The sequence below is a fragment of the Aspergillus mulundensis genome (assembly GCF_003369625.1).
Source record: "Aspergillus mulundensis strain DSM 5745 chromosome Unknown scaffold_3, whole genome shotgun sequence".
Taxonomy (NCBI): Eukaryota; Fungi; Ascomycota; class Eurotiomycetes; order Eurotiales; family Aspergillaceae; genus Aspergillus; species Aspergillus mulundensis.
In genome coordinates, this window is record NW_020797891.1 from 311,790 (window position 1) to 328,181 (window position 16,392).

The 16,392-nt window shown below is 42.2% G+C and overlaps 5 protein-coding genes across 5 annotated transcripts; 4 read left to right on the top strand and 1 right to left on the bottom strand.

Annotated features, from left to right (window-relative positions):
- Positions 1–362: 362 nt before the first annotated feature.
- Positions 363–2,363, top strand: DSM5745_03900 (MDR family MFS transporter; the record flags this gene model as incomplete). The annotated part of the gene is made up of 5 exons (XM_026745916.1): positions 363–656; positions 728–998; positions 1,058–1,561; positions 1,615–1,775; positions 1,827–2,363. The coding sequence occupies 5 exons, from the start codon at positions 363–365 to the stop codon at positions 2,361–2,363; spliced, it is 1,767 nt and encodes a 588-aa protein (XP_026604912.1).
- A 6,655-nt stretch (positions 2,364–9,018) lies between these two features.
- DSM5745_03901 (uncharacterized protein) lies at positions 9,019–10,116 on the bottom strand (the record flags this gene model as incomplete). The annotated part of the gene is made up of 1 exon (XM_026745917.1): positions 9,019–10,116. The coding sequence occupies one exon, from the start codon at positions 10,114–10,116 to the stop codon at positions 9,019–9,021; it is 1,098 nt and encodes a 365-aa protein (XP_026604913.1).
- Positions 10,117–11,189: 1,073 nt separating this feature from the next.
- On the top strand, positions 11,190–13,265 carry DSM5745_03902 (putative Zn(II)2Cys6 transcription factor; the record flags this gene model as incomplete). Its single annotated transcript, XM_026745918.1, has 4 exons — positions 11,190–11,770; positions 11,816–12,305; positions 12,378–12,980; positions 13,050–13,265. 4 exons carry the CDS (start codon positions 11,190–11,192, stop codon positions 13,263–13,265), a joined length of 1,890 nt encoding a protein of 629 aa, XP_026604914.1.
- A 523-nt stretch (positions 13,266–13,788) lies between these two features.
- On the top strand, positions 13,789–14,640 carry DSM5745_03903 (uncharacterized protein; the record flags this gene model as incomplete). The annotated part of the gene is made up of 1 exon (XM_026745919.1): positions 13,789–14,640. The coding sequence occupies one exon, from the start codon at positions 13,789–13,791 to the stop codon at positions 14,638–14,640; it is 852 nt and encodes a 283-aa protein (XP_026604915.1).
- Positions 14,641–14,813: 173 nt separating this feature from the next.
- On the top strand, positions 14,814–15,962 carry DSM5745_03904 (uncharacterized protein; the record flags this gene model as incomplete). The annotated part of the gene is made up of 1 exon (XM_026745920.1): positions 14,814–15,962. One exon carries the CDS (start codon positions 14,814–14,816, stop codon positions 15,960–15,962), a length of 1,149 nt encoding a protein of 382 aa, XP_026604916.1.
- Between the last annotated feature and the right edge of the window lie 430 nt (positions 15,963–16,392).

Consider the following 16,392-nt stretch of genomic DNA (forward strand, 5'->3'; position numbering starts at 1 on the left):
ATGGACCGTAGCGTCAGAGGAGGACTTCCTCACAGTATCGAGTCAGATGCACGTCTGCGCCCTCACCGGCCACCGGGCGTAAGACGGAGTAACTATCACGGACAGAACCACGTCGATCACCTTGGCCCCGCTCGAGGCATTACCCGTGTAACCCGTCCCGTCACCCGTGCAGAAAAGGGATCAAGCTATTGGGAAATATTGAAGGTGATCACCGCAGATCTCCAGATCCGGTCCGCTAACCCAACTTTGCGACTCCGGTGCCGGTTTTATCAACAAGCCACATAACAATTAAGATTCCAAGTGACCCCGACACCCTGCTTTTGTGCTCTGTAGACTGCTGCTTCGACGGATTCCAAATTGCAATGGCGGGAGATAGTGAGCAAGGCAACAGCAAGCCAGCCGGCACGCCCCTTCCCCCCAAGCCCTTGGAGTACGAGCAGATTTCCTTGGCGAGGCTTATGATCCTCCTCTTTCCTGTCACGCTTACGTATTTCCTCCTCCTGCTGGACACGTCCATTATAGCAACCGCCATCCCCCAGATCACGTCCAGCTTCAACTCGCTGCTCGATGTCGGCTGGTATGGCAGTGCTTACCAGCTGGGATACGCGGCTTTTCAGCCCATGAGTGGGAAGCTCTATACCTACTTTAACACCAAAGTAAGTGGCCCGCCCTAGCTTCCGCTACACCCACCGGCGCAGTAGTCGCACTCCTAACGCGACCCTAACAGTGGACCTACCTCATCTTCTTCGCGGTCTTCGAGCTCGGATCAGTGCTCTGCGCTGCGGCCACTTCATCGACGATGCTAATCGTCGGACGTGCGGTCGCTGGATTGGGCTCGTCGGTGTTGATGAACGGGGCGCTCACCATCATATCCGACTGCGTGCCACCCCACAGGCAACCGTTAGTTATGGGGATGAACATGGCCCTTGGCCAACTCGGCACTGCCTGTGGCCCGCTAATCGGTGGAGCACTCACTGAGAAGGTCTCGTGGCGATGGTGTACGCCTTCCCTGATTCACCTTCTTTGTCCCTGTGCTCACTTCTTGCGTCGCGTCTAGGCTTCTATATCAACCTACCCATCGGCGGCGTTGTCTTCCTCATGGTACTCTTAACCCGACTACCGACCGGCATTGAAAAGCCGCCCGCTCGCGATGTCATTCGGACGGCTGTCAAATCGCTAGACCTTGTCGGCTTCGTTCTTATAGCACCTGCCGTTACAATGTTGTTGCTAGCTTTAGAATGGGGCGGCAATCAGTACGCCTGGGATAGCTCTCGCATAATTGGTCTCTTCGTTGGATCGGGGGCGACTTTCCTGGTCTTTCTTGGTTGGGAATACACCCGCGGTGAAAATGCCATGCTTCCACTGTCTATTATTCGACTACGCGTCATTTGGTCTGCTGCGGGGACGCTGTTCTGCTTTTACGGCGTTATGTTCCCCTTCAATTACTATCTCCCGATCTACTTCCAGGTTGTCAAGAACGACTCGGCACTCATGAGTGGTGTTCATATGCTGCCGAACATCCTTGCGCAGGTCCTATTCGCTGTTACAGCCGGGGCCTTAGGTATGTATCTTTCTTCTGATTATTGCCCGTTCGATGCAGACTAACAACTATAGTGCAACGTTTCGGTTACTACCTCCCCCCGATCGTCCTCGGCACGGCCTTGATGACTGTTGGATCCGGTCTCCTCTCTACAATCGGCATCTCCACACCAGAGCACGACCTGATCGGCTTTCAGATCATCTTCGGTGCTGGCATTGGGCTGTCAGTTAGCATAGTATGTCACTCGACTCGCTTGCTTCGCAAGATAATACTAATAAACCACAAGCCGTTCATAACTATACCCCACCTCATACCGCGTCCCAAAATACCTACCGCCATGGCCATCGTCGTCTTCAGCCAGTTCCTCGGTGGCGCTGTCATGCTTTCCGCCTCGCAGACAATCTTTACCAACAGCCTACGTGACTTGCTGGCCAACGACCTCCCTGGTACTGAGGGAGTCCGCATCATTGATTCAGGCGCCCGCTCTGTGCGGGATATCGTGGCTGGGGCGCAGCTGACCGCCGTTTTAGAGGACTACAGTACGGCTATCGATAGGATTTTTTACATGGGAATTGCCCTTGGCGGTGGAGCATTTCTGTTCTGTTGGGGACTTGGTTGGAGAGATATCCGTCAAAAGGAGGAGACGGCAGAAGAAAAGCCGACGCTGGAGACAGTGGAAGTCGAGGATCCCGAGGCCAATCGTCATCCTCACCCCGGTGAACAAATCGAAAGTGCAAAAGAGTCTTTCACTGGGAGATCTGAAAGTTATGAGATCTCCGAATCTCATGATGGTACAGAACGTAAGGCTAAGACAACTAAATAGAAAGGCCAATGAGGGTGGCATGATGTATAGTTATGTTTTGTTAAATTCTAATGAGGTTACTTGTAGAGGCCGCTCGATATGTGATGGCATCATATCTAGTCCTCATGAGACTCTTGGAGATGAAAGCTTGGAGATTGTATTTAGCTAGGCCATAATAGTAAAGCTATACTTAGTGTGGCTAACTAAGCTAATAGGCAAGGGCTATAATAGGGCAAGTAGTATATTATACTTTAATACCCCTCTTGCTAAAAGCCCTACTAAAAAAATAAAGTTAAATATATTTTTTAAATAAAAAGTAAATAATAAAATATAAAGTAATAAAAAATAAGTAAGGTGCTATGGCAGGACGCCCTTGTATATAAGTAAAATAAAAATTAAAATAAAAAATTATAAAATTATTTAAAAATTACCCCCCTTACTAAGGTATTTTATACTAAGTTATTTAATAAAATAAAAATATTAAACCTGCTTAAGGGGCTTAATAAGGCTATTAATAGCTTATTTTTTAATATTAATATAAGTAAATTTAATATTACTAGTAGCTATTTTTTTATAAATAAAGTAATATTTAATTATTACATGCTTTATATAGGCATAAAATTTTAAATTTTTTAATAAGGTAATTACGCCTTAATTATTTATATAAATAAATATTAATTTAATAAAAAGTATTTATATTAAAGCAAGGCGCGAAATATTAAGTTTAATAAAAAAAAGTTAAAATTATAATAGTTTTTAGGTTATAACTACCTGGGAAATATATTTTAACTTTATTAATAAAAAGGCTATAGCAAACTATTTTTTAAAAAATTAGTTAATTAACTTATTAGCTATTTTAAAAATATATTTAAAAATAAAAATATAGCTATTAATATAAGCACTAGGCTAATTAATATTATAATATTTAATAAGGCCTTTACCTTTATATTAATAAAAAATAATAAGGTTTTTTAATACCTTAAGGTAATAAAAAACGCGTGTTAAGGCTGTAATATAATTTTTTAAAAAATTTATTATATAGTAAAATAAAAGCGTGATAGTAAAGGAAATATTTAGGCATGTATTAATAAAAATCTAAATAAAAATACTAATTTATTTTTAATATAAAAAAATCTTTTTTATTAAGGCCTTGCTATTAAACTTTTATAATATAATTTTAAAATTATATAAAGTTATAAAGTTTTTATAGTTTTTAAAATTAAATTACTTTAAAATATTTTTAATATAGTGTTTTTAAAAAAAATAAATATTATTATTTATATAGTAAATATTAATACTAATAAAGCAAGTAAATACTTTATTATTAATAATTTTAAAGGCGCTTTTAAGCGCCTTAATAACCTTTATAATATTATTTATAAATAAAAAAAAAGCATAATATTATTTATATAAAAAAAATAAATACTTAGCCATAGGTAAAAACTAAATAATCCACGTGTATTTTAGTAAATTTAAGTAAGGTAAAAAGGCTAGTAAGTATTTTATACTACTTTTTTAATAATTACTTTAGGTTATATAAGGTTTTTAAAAGTAAGTTATATTTACTAGCAATCTTACTACCCTTAAATAGCTTAATAAAAATCTTTTTAAAAAGATTTATATATAAAAAAGTAATAATAATATTAAAAAAGTATAATACCTAGCTATAGCAAGCAGCTAGCATAATAAAAAATTTAAAAAATATTAATTTAATAATAACTATATATACCTTATAAATTTTATAATTATAACTAGTAATTTAATAAAAGCCTTTAATAACTAGGTAAGCTTTATAAATACTATTATATTTAATTTTAAATACTTATTTAAAATTAAAAAGGTATATTTTTTTTTAATAATTAATAACGCGCCACGTGCTATTAAAAAAATAATTATTAAGTTTTTTATAAATAGCTATATATTATTTATTTACTTTTAAATAAAAAACTATATTTATATATATTTTTAGCTTATAGCTAGCATTATTTAGGGTTTTAAAAGTAAAGTTTTATTTATTTAGCTTGCTAAAGTTTACCGCAAAAATAATATTATTAATAAAGTTATTAAGGGCAAGCTTATAATCCACAAGGAATTACATAAAATAGTTTAAAAAAAGGTTAGGATTATATATAAAAAAAAGTTTATTTATACTTATTAATTTAAGGTACTTTTTTATAATTTAACTTAGCTTTTTTAAATAATTTAAATAGTATATTTTACTTTTTAAAAATAAAAAATATTAAGTATTAACCCTTAAAGCGCGAGTGTGTTTTGCTAGGCTATTATAATTTTTATTAATTATACTTAAATTACCCTTTTAAAAAAAAGGGGGGGGTTTAAAATAAAATAATATTAAAACTTTATATTATATAACCCTTAAATTAAAGAGTTTAGTGTAGGTATTAAAAAAAAAATACTAATTAATTAATATTTTTAAAGCTACTTTAGGTTATAAGTAGTACTATTAAAAAGGTTTTTTTAAAATAGTTTTTCCTATTCTAGATTTATTTTAAAAGGTTAAGAAATAAGGTTATAAAAAGCAAAAATATTTTTATAAAAATTTAATAAAACTTTAAAGCCTAGGGGCGTATATTTTTATTTTTAAAGGTATAATTTTTTTTTATTTACTTTACTAGTAATAAGGCATAAAATATTAAAATTATATTTATTAATAGGCGGCGGGAGGGAAGTGCTTAACTTCTTAAAAATAATATTATAGGTAATAATAACTTACTTTAATTTAAGGTTATAAACTTTATATAAACTTTTAAAGTATTTAATAAAGTAGCCCTTGACTATATAAGAATTAATTTTTATTTTATATATTTTTTTAAAAATAAGATAAAAGTATTTATATTCTAGCGCGCGCTAGTAAAAAATATTAGGTTATATTTTATTAAGTGCTTTATAGGGCGTTTTACTAATAGTTTTATAATAAAAATAGTTATAAATATAAATAATAGCAAGAACTAGGTGATTTTAAAAAAACTTTAAAAATTAGTTTTTTATTATAATAAATATAACTAGCTTAATAATATAATAATTTTTTACCTTAATAATTAAGTTTAGTGTTAAGTAATATTTTAGTGCTGGATTAAAAATAATACCATAATTTTTATAGTATAATTTTAGTAGTTAGTGTTTTAAAGTATTATTATAGTAAATATACTTTATTTTTAACTTTAGTTATATTTATAGCTAGTTACAAAGTTAAAAAAAAATTTTAAAAATTTTTTTTTTATAATAAATACCTAGTAAAACTAAAAGGCCTTATTAATAAATATAATAAAGTATAAGGCGCCTGTTTACCCGTGTATTAATATAGGCCTGTAAATATTTATATATATAATATTACCTAGCTAATAATTAAGATTTTTAGTTAGATTTTATTTTATTAAGAAAAGTGCTATTTTTTTACTAATAATATATAACTTATATTATTTAACTAGCAGGCCCTTATATAGTTTAAGGCTAATAATATACTAAAAAAAATTTTTAATTTTTTTTTAAATACATGGGCAGCCTGTTAATAAGCTAAATATATAAAAATTACTTTATTAAAAACCTTAACCCTAGCTATTATTAAACCCTTAAGTAAAATTATACTTTAACTAAGTATAAAAGTGTTTATAAGCATGGTAATTACCTTAAGAAAAGTATTAATATTTAAATAAAAATAATAATAGGATTTAAGTAAGGTAGTGTATATAATTAAGGATTTATACCATGTAAGTTTAATAATAATATTAATATTAAATATTATATAAATATTATTATTTATAAGCTATTTAATTAATAATAAATTATAAGCTAAGCTAGGCGTGTACTAAATATTTTTTAATAAAAAACTTTTAATTTATTATATATTAAACTTATTAGTAACACCTAATATAATATTACTATAGTTTTTAGTAAAAAACTTATTATTATTAGCTATTTTAATTAGAACTTTAGTATATTTAAATAATATAAAGTTATGCTTAAAGTATATTATATAGTAAAAGATGCTAAAATTAAGTATTTAATTATTATTAATAGCTAGTTTAATATTTATATAAGTTAATTTAATATAAAGATTTAACTTATTAATACTAAGATTTAATAATTATATAAACGCGGAGTTTATGTATATAAAGTTAAAGTTAATACTAACTATATTAGTACCTAAAAAGGCCTATAAAGTATTAGGCAGAGGTGTTAATAGGGAACCTTAAGTTAATTTTTAAGCTAACTATTATAAAGTACTAGTAGTAGTATTTTTTACCTACGTAATATTTATAAAGATAAAGGCGCTACGGCCTTTTTTACCTTTTTTTTTATAGTATTTAAATTTACTACCGCGGCCTTAATAGGCGCTAGTACTGGTATTTTTAAAATTATTACCTTTATTTTATAACTAGGTGTTTGCCGGATTCCTAATATAAGTAAAGAAAAAATAATTATTATATAACTAGTAATATATATACTATATAATACTATAATTCTTAATAAAAATAAAGCTACTATAACTAAAGTGGCTAGTGGTATTAGTAGTATATTAAGTAGTTTTAAATATTTATATTTAATTAAGTTTAAACTATAAAAAAAGTAAATAAATATTATTAATACTTTAATAAAATATTATATATAACTAAGTAATAAATAACTATATATTATATAAGCTAAAAATTACTATAATAAAAAAATACTATATAGCTTATTAATTAAGGGTTTAAATAATTACTAGCTTAATAATAGTATTTTTAAATTTTATAAAAAACTATTTTAATTATTAATTAATATACCTTATCGCGTTAAGTATTTACTAGCTTTTTAAAAAAAACTAGCGCTAAATAAGTTATATAGCTTTTATAGGTAATAAAAGGCTTAGGTAATACTTTAAAAACTAAAAATTTAGTTTATATATTATATATAAAATATTAATTATAAAAATAATAATAAAAAAAAGTTATGCTATATTTAACGCCCTTACTTTACTTTTATTTTAATATTTTAAAAAGTTTAAATACTAATTTAGTTTTTAATAATAAGCTTAGTAACTTAATTTTAAGCCATGTTATTTTTATTAATATATTTTATAATAATAATAGCTTGCTTTAGTAAATACTTATAAAAAAAAACTTTTTTAGTAATAATAGGCTAAAAATAAGGTGGTTTAAATTAAAGTATAATTTTAAAAAATTCACGTTATAAATAATAATTTTTTTAATTATTAAATTATATAATAATTTTATAAAGGTTAAAAGTAATAATAATAATATTAATTATATTATAAATAAATTTTTACACAGCTTTAATATATAGGAATAATATAAAAGTTATATAAAATAAATAATTAAAAAATTTATATTAGGCAGTTAAAAATCCCAATACTATATAAAAAATATTTTTAACTTAATAAATATTTAAAGTAAATAAATTTTAAAAAAAGGTAGTAATAAAAAAAGCAGTTATATATAAATAAATATAATATTTTAATAAAAAAAGCTACCTAGGGCATATAACCTTTTAAAAATAAAAGCTTAAAAATTATATTTAGCTAGGCCATAATAATAAAGCTATACTTGGTGTGGCTAACTAAGCTAATAGGCAAGGGCTACAGTGGGGCGAGTAGTATACTACGCTCCGACAGAGACGTTTGCCGCTCTAAAGAATCTCGGAAATTTTCCCATTTACAGAATTTCAGCTTGTTCGTCCATAGACATCTGCTTAGTGAACATCTCCCACTTGACACAACTACTCCGCCCAAACCCATGTCCTTCTAAAGAGCTTAGCATGCTAGAGCATCAAAACGGCCGGTGGCTCGAACCGCACCGTCGGTAAACGGCGAAATTGATGTCCGATTTAGTCGACTGCACCCAGTCTGAATGCGTGATTTAGGTCGGCAAGATTCTCCGCATAACCTCGGCATACGTCTTCTTCAACTCCAAAACGTACGTACTTCATATCTAGCGGTGAGCGGTGGACCAAAACGGCTTCGCGGCTTTGATGCAAGGGATGCATGATGCGCATCATGCTAGACATGCTGGAGACCGCTGTCAGAATCCTGGTTTCCTGCTTCATGCAGACTACAGAACGACTACATCCGACCGGTCACTGAAAGTGAGTGTGGAGTTCTTGAGGGGCAAGGTGGGGGAGACGATACCGCTCCTGAATTGACAATAATATATATTAACCGCAGGCTGCGGAGTTCCTGATGATTCCGGACCGGGATCTGGGCCGTTTATGCATATCACAGCACTGGCATTAATGAATAGGGAAGTGGTCATAAGCGCTAAGGTCATGCACAGACTAGGTACACCTGCAGTAGCTTTTCTGTTCCCTTTGTCTGGACTCTGGATCTGGGTTCGAGATTGAACATATGCATCTATAGCGCATCGGACTGACTTGCTTAGGGCCGTTGAATTATCTCGCAGTACGGAGTATATCATCTATGATCTGACAGTGCCACCCACGGCCAGACCCGGCGGTCCGGCACTCGGGATCGCCGCATCCGGTCAGTATAGGGCTGGGCATGCCCTATTGGGACCCATGCAGCAGCCACTTGCCCTCGCCATATCGCCAGACAAAGCAACGACGATGCATGTCGGACAGACTGGAAGTGTGTCATGCATTCAATGGATTATGGATTATTCTTGCGTGCCGCGGTGGCCTCACTTCTATCTACGTCTGCCAATCAGGCTATCACGCCCTCCCCCCTCGCGACATCCAGTATTTCGTCCACGACCGAGCTGACGTCCTGGCTGCGAATGGGGACCCTGTGTCCCCCCTCCCATTCGACGAGCCTTGTACTACCATACTCGCAGCCGTAGTCGTGGAGGTCGCGGTGCAATGACAACCCCGGGTCTTTGAGGCCGTGGACGTGGATCGTGGGAAGGTGGAGGGCTGGTTCGAACGCGAAGCTAAAGGATGAACCAGAGCCATAGCTGGATTCCGAAAATGGGGAATCGAGCTCGTCGTCGTCTTTGTCGAGGGATAGCGAGACCATTGGCGCGCGACCGGCGAGAATAACAGCGAAGCGGTAGTTGACGTTTGCTGTCGATCCTGGCTTTGTTTGCGTCTGCGTCTGCGTCTGCTTCGCCTCCCACCTCCAGCTTCGATTGGAGCTTTCGCTGCGACTTTCCCTCTCGTTCTGCTGCTGCTGCCTGAGCAACAAACTCGCGGCCATCTTCGCCCCCTGGCTGAACCCCAACAGCCCAACCCACTCCCCCGTTGCACCAAGCCCATCATCCCTCTCCATCGCTTCTTGGATCGCGCTTTCAATCCCCCGAATCGCCCTCTCATTCACCTCATCATCCTCATCAATCCGCACCGCCTCCCCGCCTCGTCCCATCGCATGCGCCTTCGCGTCCTCGAAACTCTTTCCGGCTCTCGCGGCCGCAGACTCCGCGGGGAACCACGCCTTGAACGGCCCCCACTTCTCGTATACGGAGACGACGTCGGGACCGGGCGTTGAGGCGAAGGGGGCTTCTGCGAAGACGAGGCGGAAGTGTGGGCTTAGTCTGGCGCGCAGGACGCGGCATTGCGAGCGGAAGATGCGCGCGTTTGTGCCGCCGCCGTGGAGACATAGTATTCGGGGGAGGTGGAGGGTTGAATCTTTTTGGATGGGGGTTGGAGCGGGGGTGAGTCGTGACGGTGAGGGAACATTGTGAATTGGTGAGGGTGAGGGTGATGATGCTGTCCATGAGTATAGGGATTGGAGGCTGCTGTATGGTGATGGGGTTGGCCCGGTGACGGGTGCTGGTGCTGACCAGAGGTGCAGTGTTGAGAGCATTGTGCGGTCGGTACGGTGCGGCGGTGGCAGTGTAGATCCAGGTACGAGACACTGTATAGATCGGATTGAATTGAAGATGATGTTAATGATGGGATCGTAGGTACGCGGTAGATGCCTAGGCAAGGTTCATATCCTCGAGCTCGTTCTATATACACCCGTGGACGTCTCCTTCGCCAGTACCTTTTCCATCTACGAGTATCCGATTTCATTGCTCCAGATAATGTTCGTCTTCGGCGACCCAAATCCATCGCTATCAGTCGGTTTCTTCACGGAGTATAAGGCGATAAGCTGAAGGGCAATGAATTACCTCGCCACTCGCGGCTGGCTGAGTCGGTGTTCGAGACAGCTATCGGGATATACTTCCTGACTCTACTGCTCCCTATCCACTGAAGACCCAAATGACGCTGACGTCCCAGTCACTTCACCGAAGTTCCACCTCGACAGCGCTCTTACTTCCAGGTAGGGTATTCCAGGGATCCCCGAGCCCGGAGTATCTGCCGGCTGATCGACCTGAAGATACTCCTAAATCCTTCGATCGGCCTGAATGATTGGCGACAGGGATTAAAGTCTGGAAATTGGGACCGTCAGCAGCCAGCGTGGCGCTGGCGATGCTTATTTTGTTTGTCATCGCTGCTTGTTTCTTATCGTCGGTCTGGGTGAGACCAATTATGAGGCCCGGAGATGGCAAGTCCGAGCTCAACACGTCACTGATTATCGGAGGAGTATATTGGTTTCGGAGAAGAGGTTCCTCTTGAAGGGTGTTTCGGTGAAGAGAGCATTGAGCTGGATTCCTTTCTTTGGGTACAGATGACCCGGTGCTCCTGACCTCGGGAAGCTTACGCACTCTTCAGACAGAATCAAGGTAAGCTTTGAACCCAATATCCCGGAACCGGGCTTCATCACGCCAATGGCTTACCAGTGCATATGGAAGAAGTAAAAACAGCCCCGTGCACAATGCGATTCTTCACCACCTACATGCCGAGTTTGACAAACACCGGATATGAATACCGCGGACAATCTCGCCCGACACTACCGTCCACGCTTGTCTCGTTTGATCCATCACTCTGATTCCCATGCCACAGAAAAGCCAAGCCCGTGACACGAGCAAGCCAGCCCGGCAGCAGCCTGGCTTGGCCTGCGAAGAGTGTCGCAAGCGCAAGGCCCGATGTGACCGCGCCAAACCGCAGTGTGGCTCTTGCTTGATGACAGGGCGGGTCTGCATTGTGAATCATAACCGGCCACGACGGGGGCCGAAGAAGGGGCAGATTGAGAGTCTTTACTCGAGGCTTGGTAGGTTTATCTTTGTGGCGGAGATGCGAGAGAGCGATAGGGAGCGATGGCTGACTGTGACAGAGGTCCTTGAAGAGCAGGTCGTCGAGCAGATGGACCATATCTACCACGGAGACTTGGAATCGCAGGAGCAACTTGCCCTCACTCACGATGTCCGCCGGCATTCAAGCTCAGGATCTAGCTCCGATGCCCGACATGATGTGCCCTTCCTATTATCCCCGTCTGCTCTCGACACCACGACGACAGAGCGCACCCTCCTCCCATCGCCCTTCGCGAATGTCCGACCACTACCCGCTCAAGGATCGGCCTACACCGGGTCGAGTATGAGTCCAAGCCCCGGGCTCGATATTGTCTTAGCTGATTTGTATGTCCCTCACCTTTTTTGCCTACGCTCACTAACGCGACCGAGAGACCAGCTGTACTTTGACCGTGTCCACCCGATCGCTCCATTCCTCCACCAGCAGCGACACCTCTCCCATCTTGAGACCGAGCCTCCTCTCCTAGCACGCGCCTGCCTCCGATCGGCGATGCGCACCGTCGCCGCCGCAATGTCTGCGCAGTTTCGGCGTCTGGCGGATAGTCTGTACGTCGAGACGAGCAGGGTCGTGATGGAGCTGGATACGATAGAACGGACACCTCCGCTGGAGCAGATACAGGCGGTTTTGCTCCTCGCGCACTATGAGCTGCTGCGAATGGAGGAGAGCAGAGCGATGGTTACGGCAGGGAGATGCTTCCGACTCATTCAGTTGTCGCGGTTGCATGATACCGATGCGTATGGAAACAATGGGGGTGACTTTGTTGCGAACGAGGAGAAAAGGAGGACGTTTTGGGTGGCGTATTGCTTTGATCGCGTTCTCAGCTCGAGGCACGAGTGGCCGTTGACGTTGCAGGAGGAAGCGGTGCGTACCTGACCCCTTCCATGCCTTCCTCCGAATATGCTGAATTGCATCAGAAGGTACTAATGTGCATAGACATGGATACGACTCCCCGTCCCCGAAAGCACCTTCCAAATGGCTCAACCCATTGATCAACCCATGGACTTCCTCCACGAAGCTATCGCGACCAGCGGACAGAAAGCCCTCCCTCCGTTCGCCGAGTACATAGTCCTTGCGACACTCCACGGTCGCACAATGAACCTCCGCCGAAGCGCGCTCCTTCTCTCAACGTCGACAGAAGCATCTATGTTCTACGAGAGGCAAAAGGCACTATCGAGCGTGATCGAGAAACGCTCGACCCTATGGTCTTACAGTCCTCCATCTTCGACACCACTGGGGATGGCCGATCCCCTCGTTGCATTCACGCACCTCCTCGGCAAGATGATGATGATCTCCATCGGCGAGGTCGGCGAGGTCGCTCGAGAACACTTCATGGGGATATCGAATCCAGTTCGGGACGCGGCCGGGCTGGAAGCTGTGCAGCTGAGTATGGCTATAGGTGGGCAAGAACTGCTCATCAACGGCGATGGCTATAGCACGCCAGCCGCCGGAGGAGCCGGGGATATGCAACGGTCGGCCCAAGCTGCCAGTGAGTTTGTCGCGCTCGCAAAGTCAATGTGTCCAGTCAACTGCTTTAGGGTACGTCCCTTCCTCCTTGTCGGCTTCTCATGTGAGATTCATGAAATAACATACTGATTGTGTTCGCAGGCGCATCCCTTCCTCCCAAACGCAGTATTCAGAACGGCAGTATACCTTGCAACGCACAACAACGGTACCGAGGCTGGAAGGATACAATGTAGTCACGAGGTCGAAGACCTACGCCAGATACTGAAAGAGTTGAAGGTCGTGAATAACCTCGCTAGGGAGGTCCTGCGGGAATTGGGGAGCTTGACTGTGCCGCTCTCTATAGCCACCGCTGGCTAAGATCTTATTTGCGGTGCATACTCCTCTTCTTATCTGTATCACTTTAGTTAGACTTTGGAGAGAATGGACAGGGCGGAGCTGCAGACAGTAATTTGCGAATTCACTATGATACCAGCCGCTTTTGCTTCGTCTGGTCGACTTCTCCTCACAAAGATATACAGAGTATCTTTATTGCCTGGGAATCTCAATCACCTGGTACAATGTGTACCTCTAGTTTACTGTTTACCTACTATGAGTCCATGGTTCCCTGGGATGACAGCGGCAGGTCCCCACGGACAGCTGGAACGGACCGCGCGTTCCAAACCACGAAAATGAACAAAGCGGATTGTCCGCTCGATCGGGGAAAGCGCCAAAGGGACCCAGGTTCTCCCGCGCCGAGATTGTTGCCAGGGCCATCTCCACCCCATCCATCGCTGTCCGCAACGCACTCCTCCCCAACCTCCGCGGTCGCCGTCGTACATTTGGCCTTTTCCCATGGCTCGTCTGTCCATCTCCTCGCCCCCACCGCCATGACACCACCACAATGTCCTCAACCGACACCAAGCCCTCGAACCCCGCCGCCCACAAGAAGAGATGGAAACCAACGTACCTCAACGCCATCGAAGGCCCCGAACTCTACAACTACATGGGCAACCGCGTCGTGCTCTCACACACTACACACGGGAACGCCGTCGCCGTGAAACACAAACCGTCTGGTGCATTCGTCCGCTCCGAAGCGCAGATGATGCACTTCGCGTCTACGCACGGGATCCTTGCGCCGAAGGTATTGGGATGCTATGATGTTGAGCCGGAGGTTGTTGCGACGGTTACGGATGTTGTTCCGGGGCAGTCGCTTGATAAGGTCTGGCACGATCTCACGGAGGCCGAGAGGGAGGGGGTTAAGAGGGACTTGAAGGAGCAGGTCCGGCTGTTCCGCACAATCACGCAGCCGTTTATTGGGAGGGTACACAACCAAGAGACGTTTAACTTTTTCGACCGCTTGCATTTTCGCTTCATGGGGCCGTTTGGGTCCGAGGAGGACTTCGATGAGTTTTGTCTTGGACGCGTTAAGAGGAAGTCAGGCGCGGCATATGCGCTGTGGAAACGTCTTCTCCCTGGTATGCGAGGAAGAAGCTCGGGCAGGTTCGTCCTCACGCACGGCGACCTCGCGGCGCGGAATATCATGGTTCATGAGGGGAGGTTGAGTGGGATTGTGGACTGGGAGTATAGTGGCTTCTTCCCGGAGTATATGGAGTATGCGTGTAATTTTGTGGTCCATGATCAGCATGAGAGGTGGTGGCTTCCTGTGCTTAAGGAGGTTCTGAATGATGCTGGGGCGAGCTGTGGGTTTAAGAGGGCGAGGTTTGTGGGCGCTGTTAAGGATCGGGGGTGGTAACAGTGTACGCTTTCTGCTGATAGTACGGAGTATTCCGTAGAAACCACGTTACACAAACACAGACCACTTGCCCAGCCGGGACGGAGGAAACAGTCCCCGGCCCCGGTACAGGGCGGTTGCACCTTGCATCCGGATACCTACGCCCGCTTCCCTATGTGATTCTTTCTCCCATCATGTGTACCATGGAGCCAATGATCCCCTTGAAGAGAAAAGACGGCGTCGGCACCGGAAACCGCTCGATCGTCCACAGAGTGACCCCGACCATCGTCGTCAAGCGGGTTTGCGACAAGGGCTTCTGGGAGGGCATCCCCGAAGAAAGCTACGACAACGGCGAACACCCATTCGCGCGCGAGCTCGCGTTCTACAAGGCCCTAAACAGCAGACAGGATCGCTGCCCCGAGATAGTCGCCTGTTTCCTAGCCCTACCAGACTACTTCTTCCTCTCATACTGCGAGCTGAACCGGCTGGATCTCCGCTACTTTGAGCGACAAGAGCGCGAAGTACGGCCCAGCGGCCTCCATGGCCGTCTTATCCGCGTGACGGGCTATGAAGACATCGGTCTCGTCGCTCGCTGGGTGATCCAGGTAACCTCGGCGCTAGCATACGTCGAAAAAATGGGCTTCTGCCACAACGACATTGCCCCGCGGAACTGCCTGCTGGATCGGCACTTGAACCTTCGGCTTTGTGACTTCGATCGCGCGACCACGTTCGGCCAGCCTGTGGAGGGTGTTGTAGGGCCGTGGGCTCGAAAGCTTATCGCCGGACCGCTGAAGGGTTCGTATGGGCTGTGCAGCGCGCGCACGGAGCAGTTTGCGACGGGGACGCTGGTCTACTACATGGTGTATGGATGCGAGCCGTACGAAGACGAACTGGGACCGACTGAATACGACAGTCTCCGCGAGGTGGGGCGGCGGTTTTCAAGGCTCGAGTTCCCGGATCTGAACCGGAACGCTGTCCTGGACAAGTTCATTTCTTCGTGCTGGCATGAGGTCTTTCCGAATATGGCGCTCACGGCGTATTACATTAAACGTGCGGCGAAGGATATTGCGTTGGAGCCGCATGTCGAGGAAGTCGATTGCGGCAAAGGGAGGAGGGATTGCGAGAGGCTGATACGGGATGGCTTGCTTGGGTCTGAGTTGGCGTTGAGCTTTCAGCCGGCGTGGAGAAGATATTTGCATTTCTTTGTCGCGGGGGCGAGGGCTGTTTGGGAGAGACTGGTCTGCTTGTTGGGGCGATCTTGCAGGATGGCAGTGGCTGATCACCCCCCTTCTTCTCCTCCTTCTCAGCCATCGCAGCAGAGCGACGATACCCCGCCCAGCTAGGAAATCATGACGTGGTATACATTGAAGCAACCAAGGCATCCAGCACCCGTTTAGTTCTTTTCCCCGTCGAAAGCGTTGACTATCTGAATCGAATCTCGGTTAAGCGTTAGAAAAGACTATTCTAGAATAGTGTTCCTAGGTCTAGGACTTATTACTTGCCAGAATCGATATATTAATCCACCTAAATTGAAGCAGAAGCCAACGCTTACTATATATTATATATTACCCATCCAAATCGCCCATTAACGCTATCTAGCGAACTACCATGTGGCACTGCCGGCGTGGCCTTAGTTATATATTAGGTACCGTACCCACCACTTGGGCAATATTCCACTGAACTTGTCCCCGAAGGCCTAATCAGTCTTTAAGACCCTAATATCAAATATACTTATCTTTACCCGCCACCTGGTAGTTAGGATTATGTCGCTCC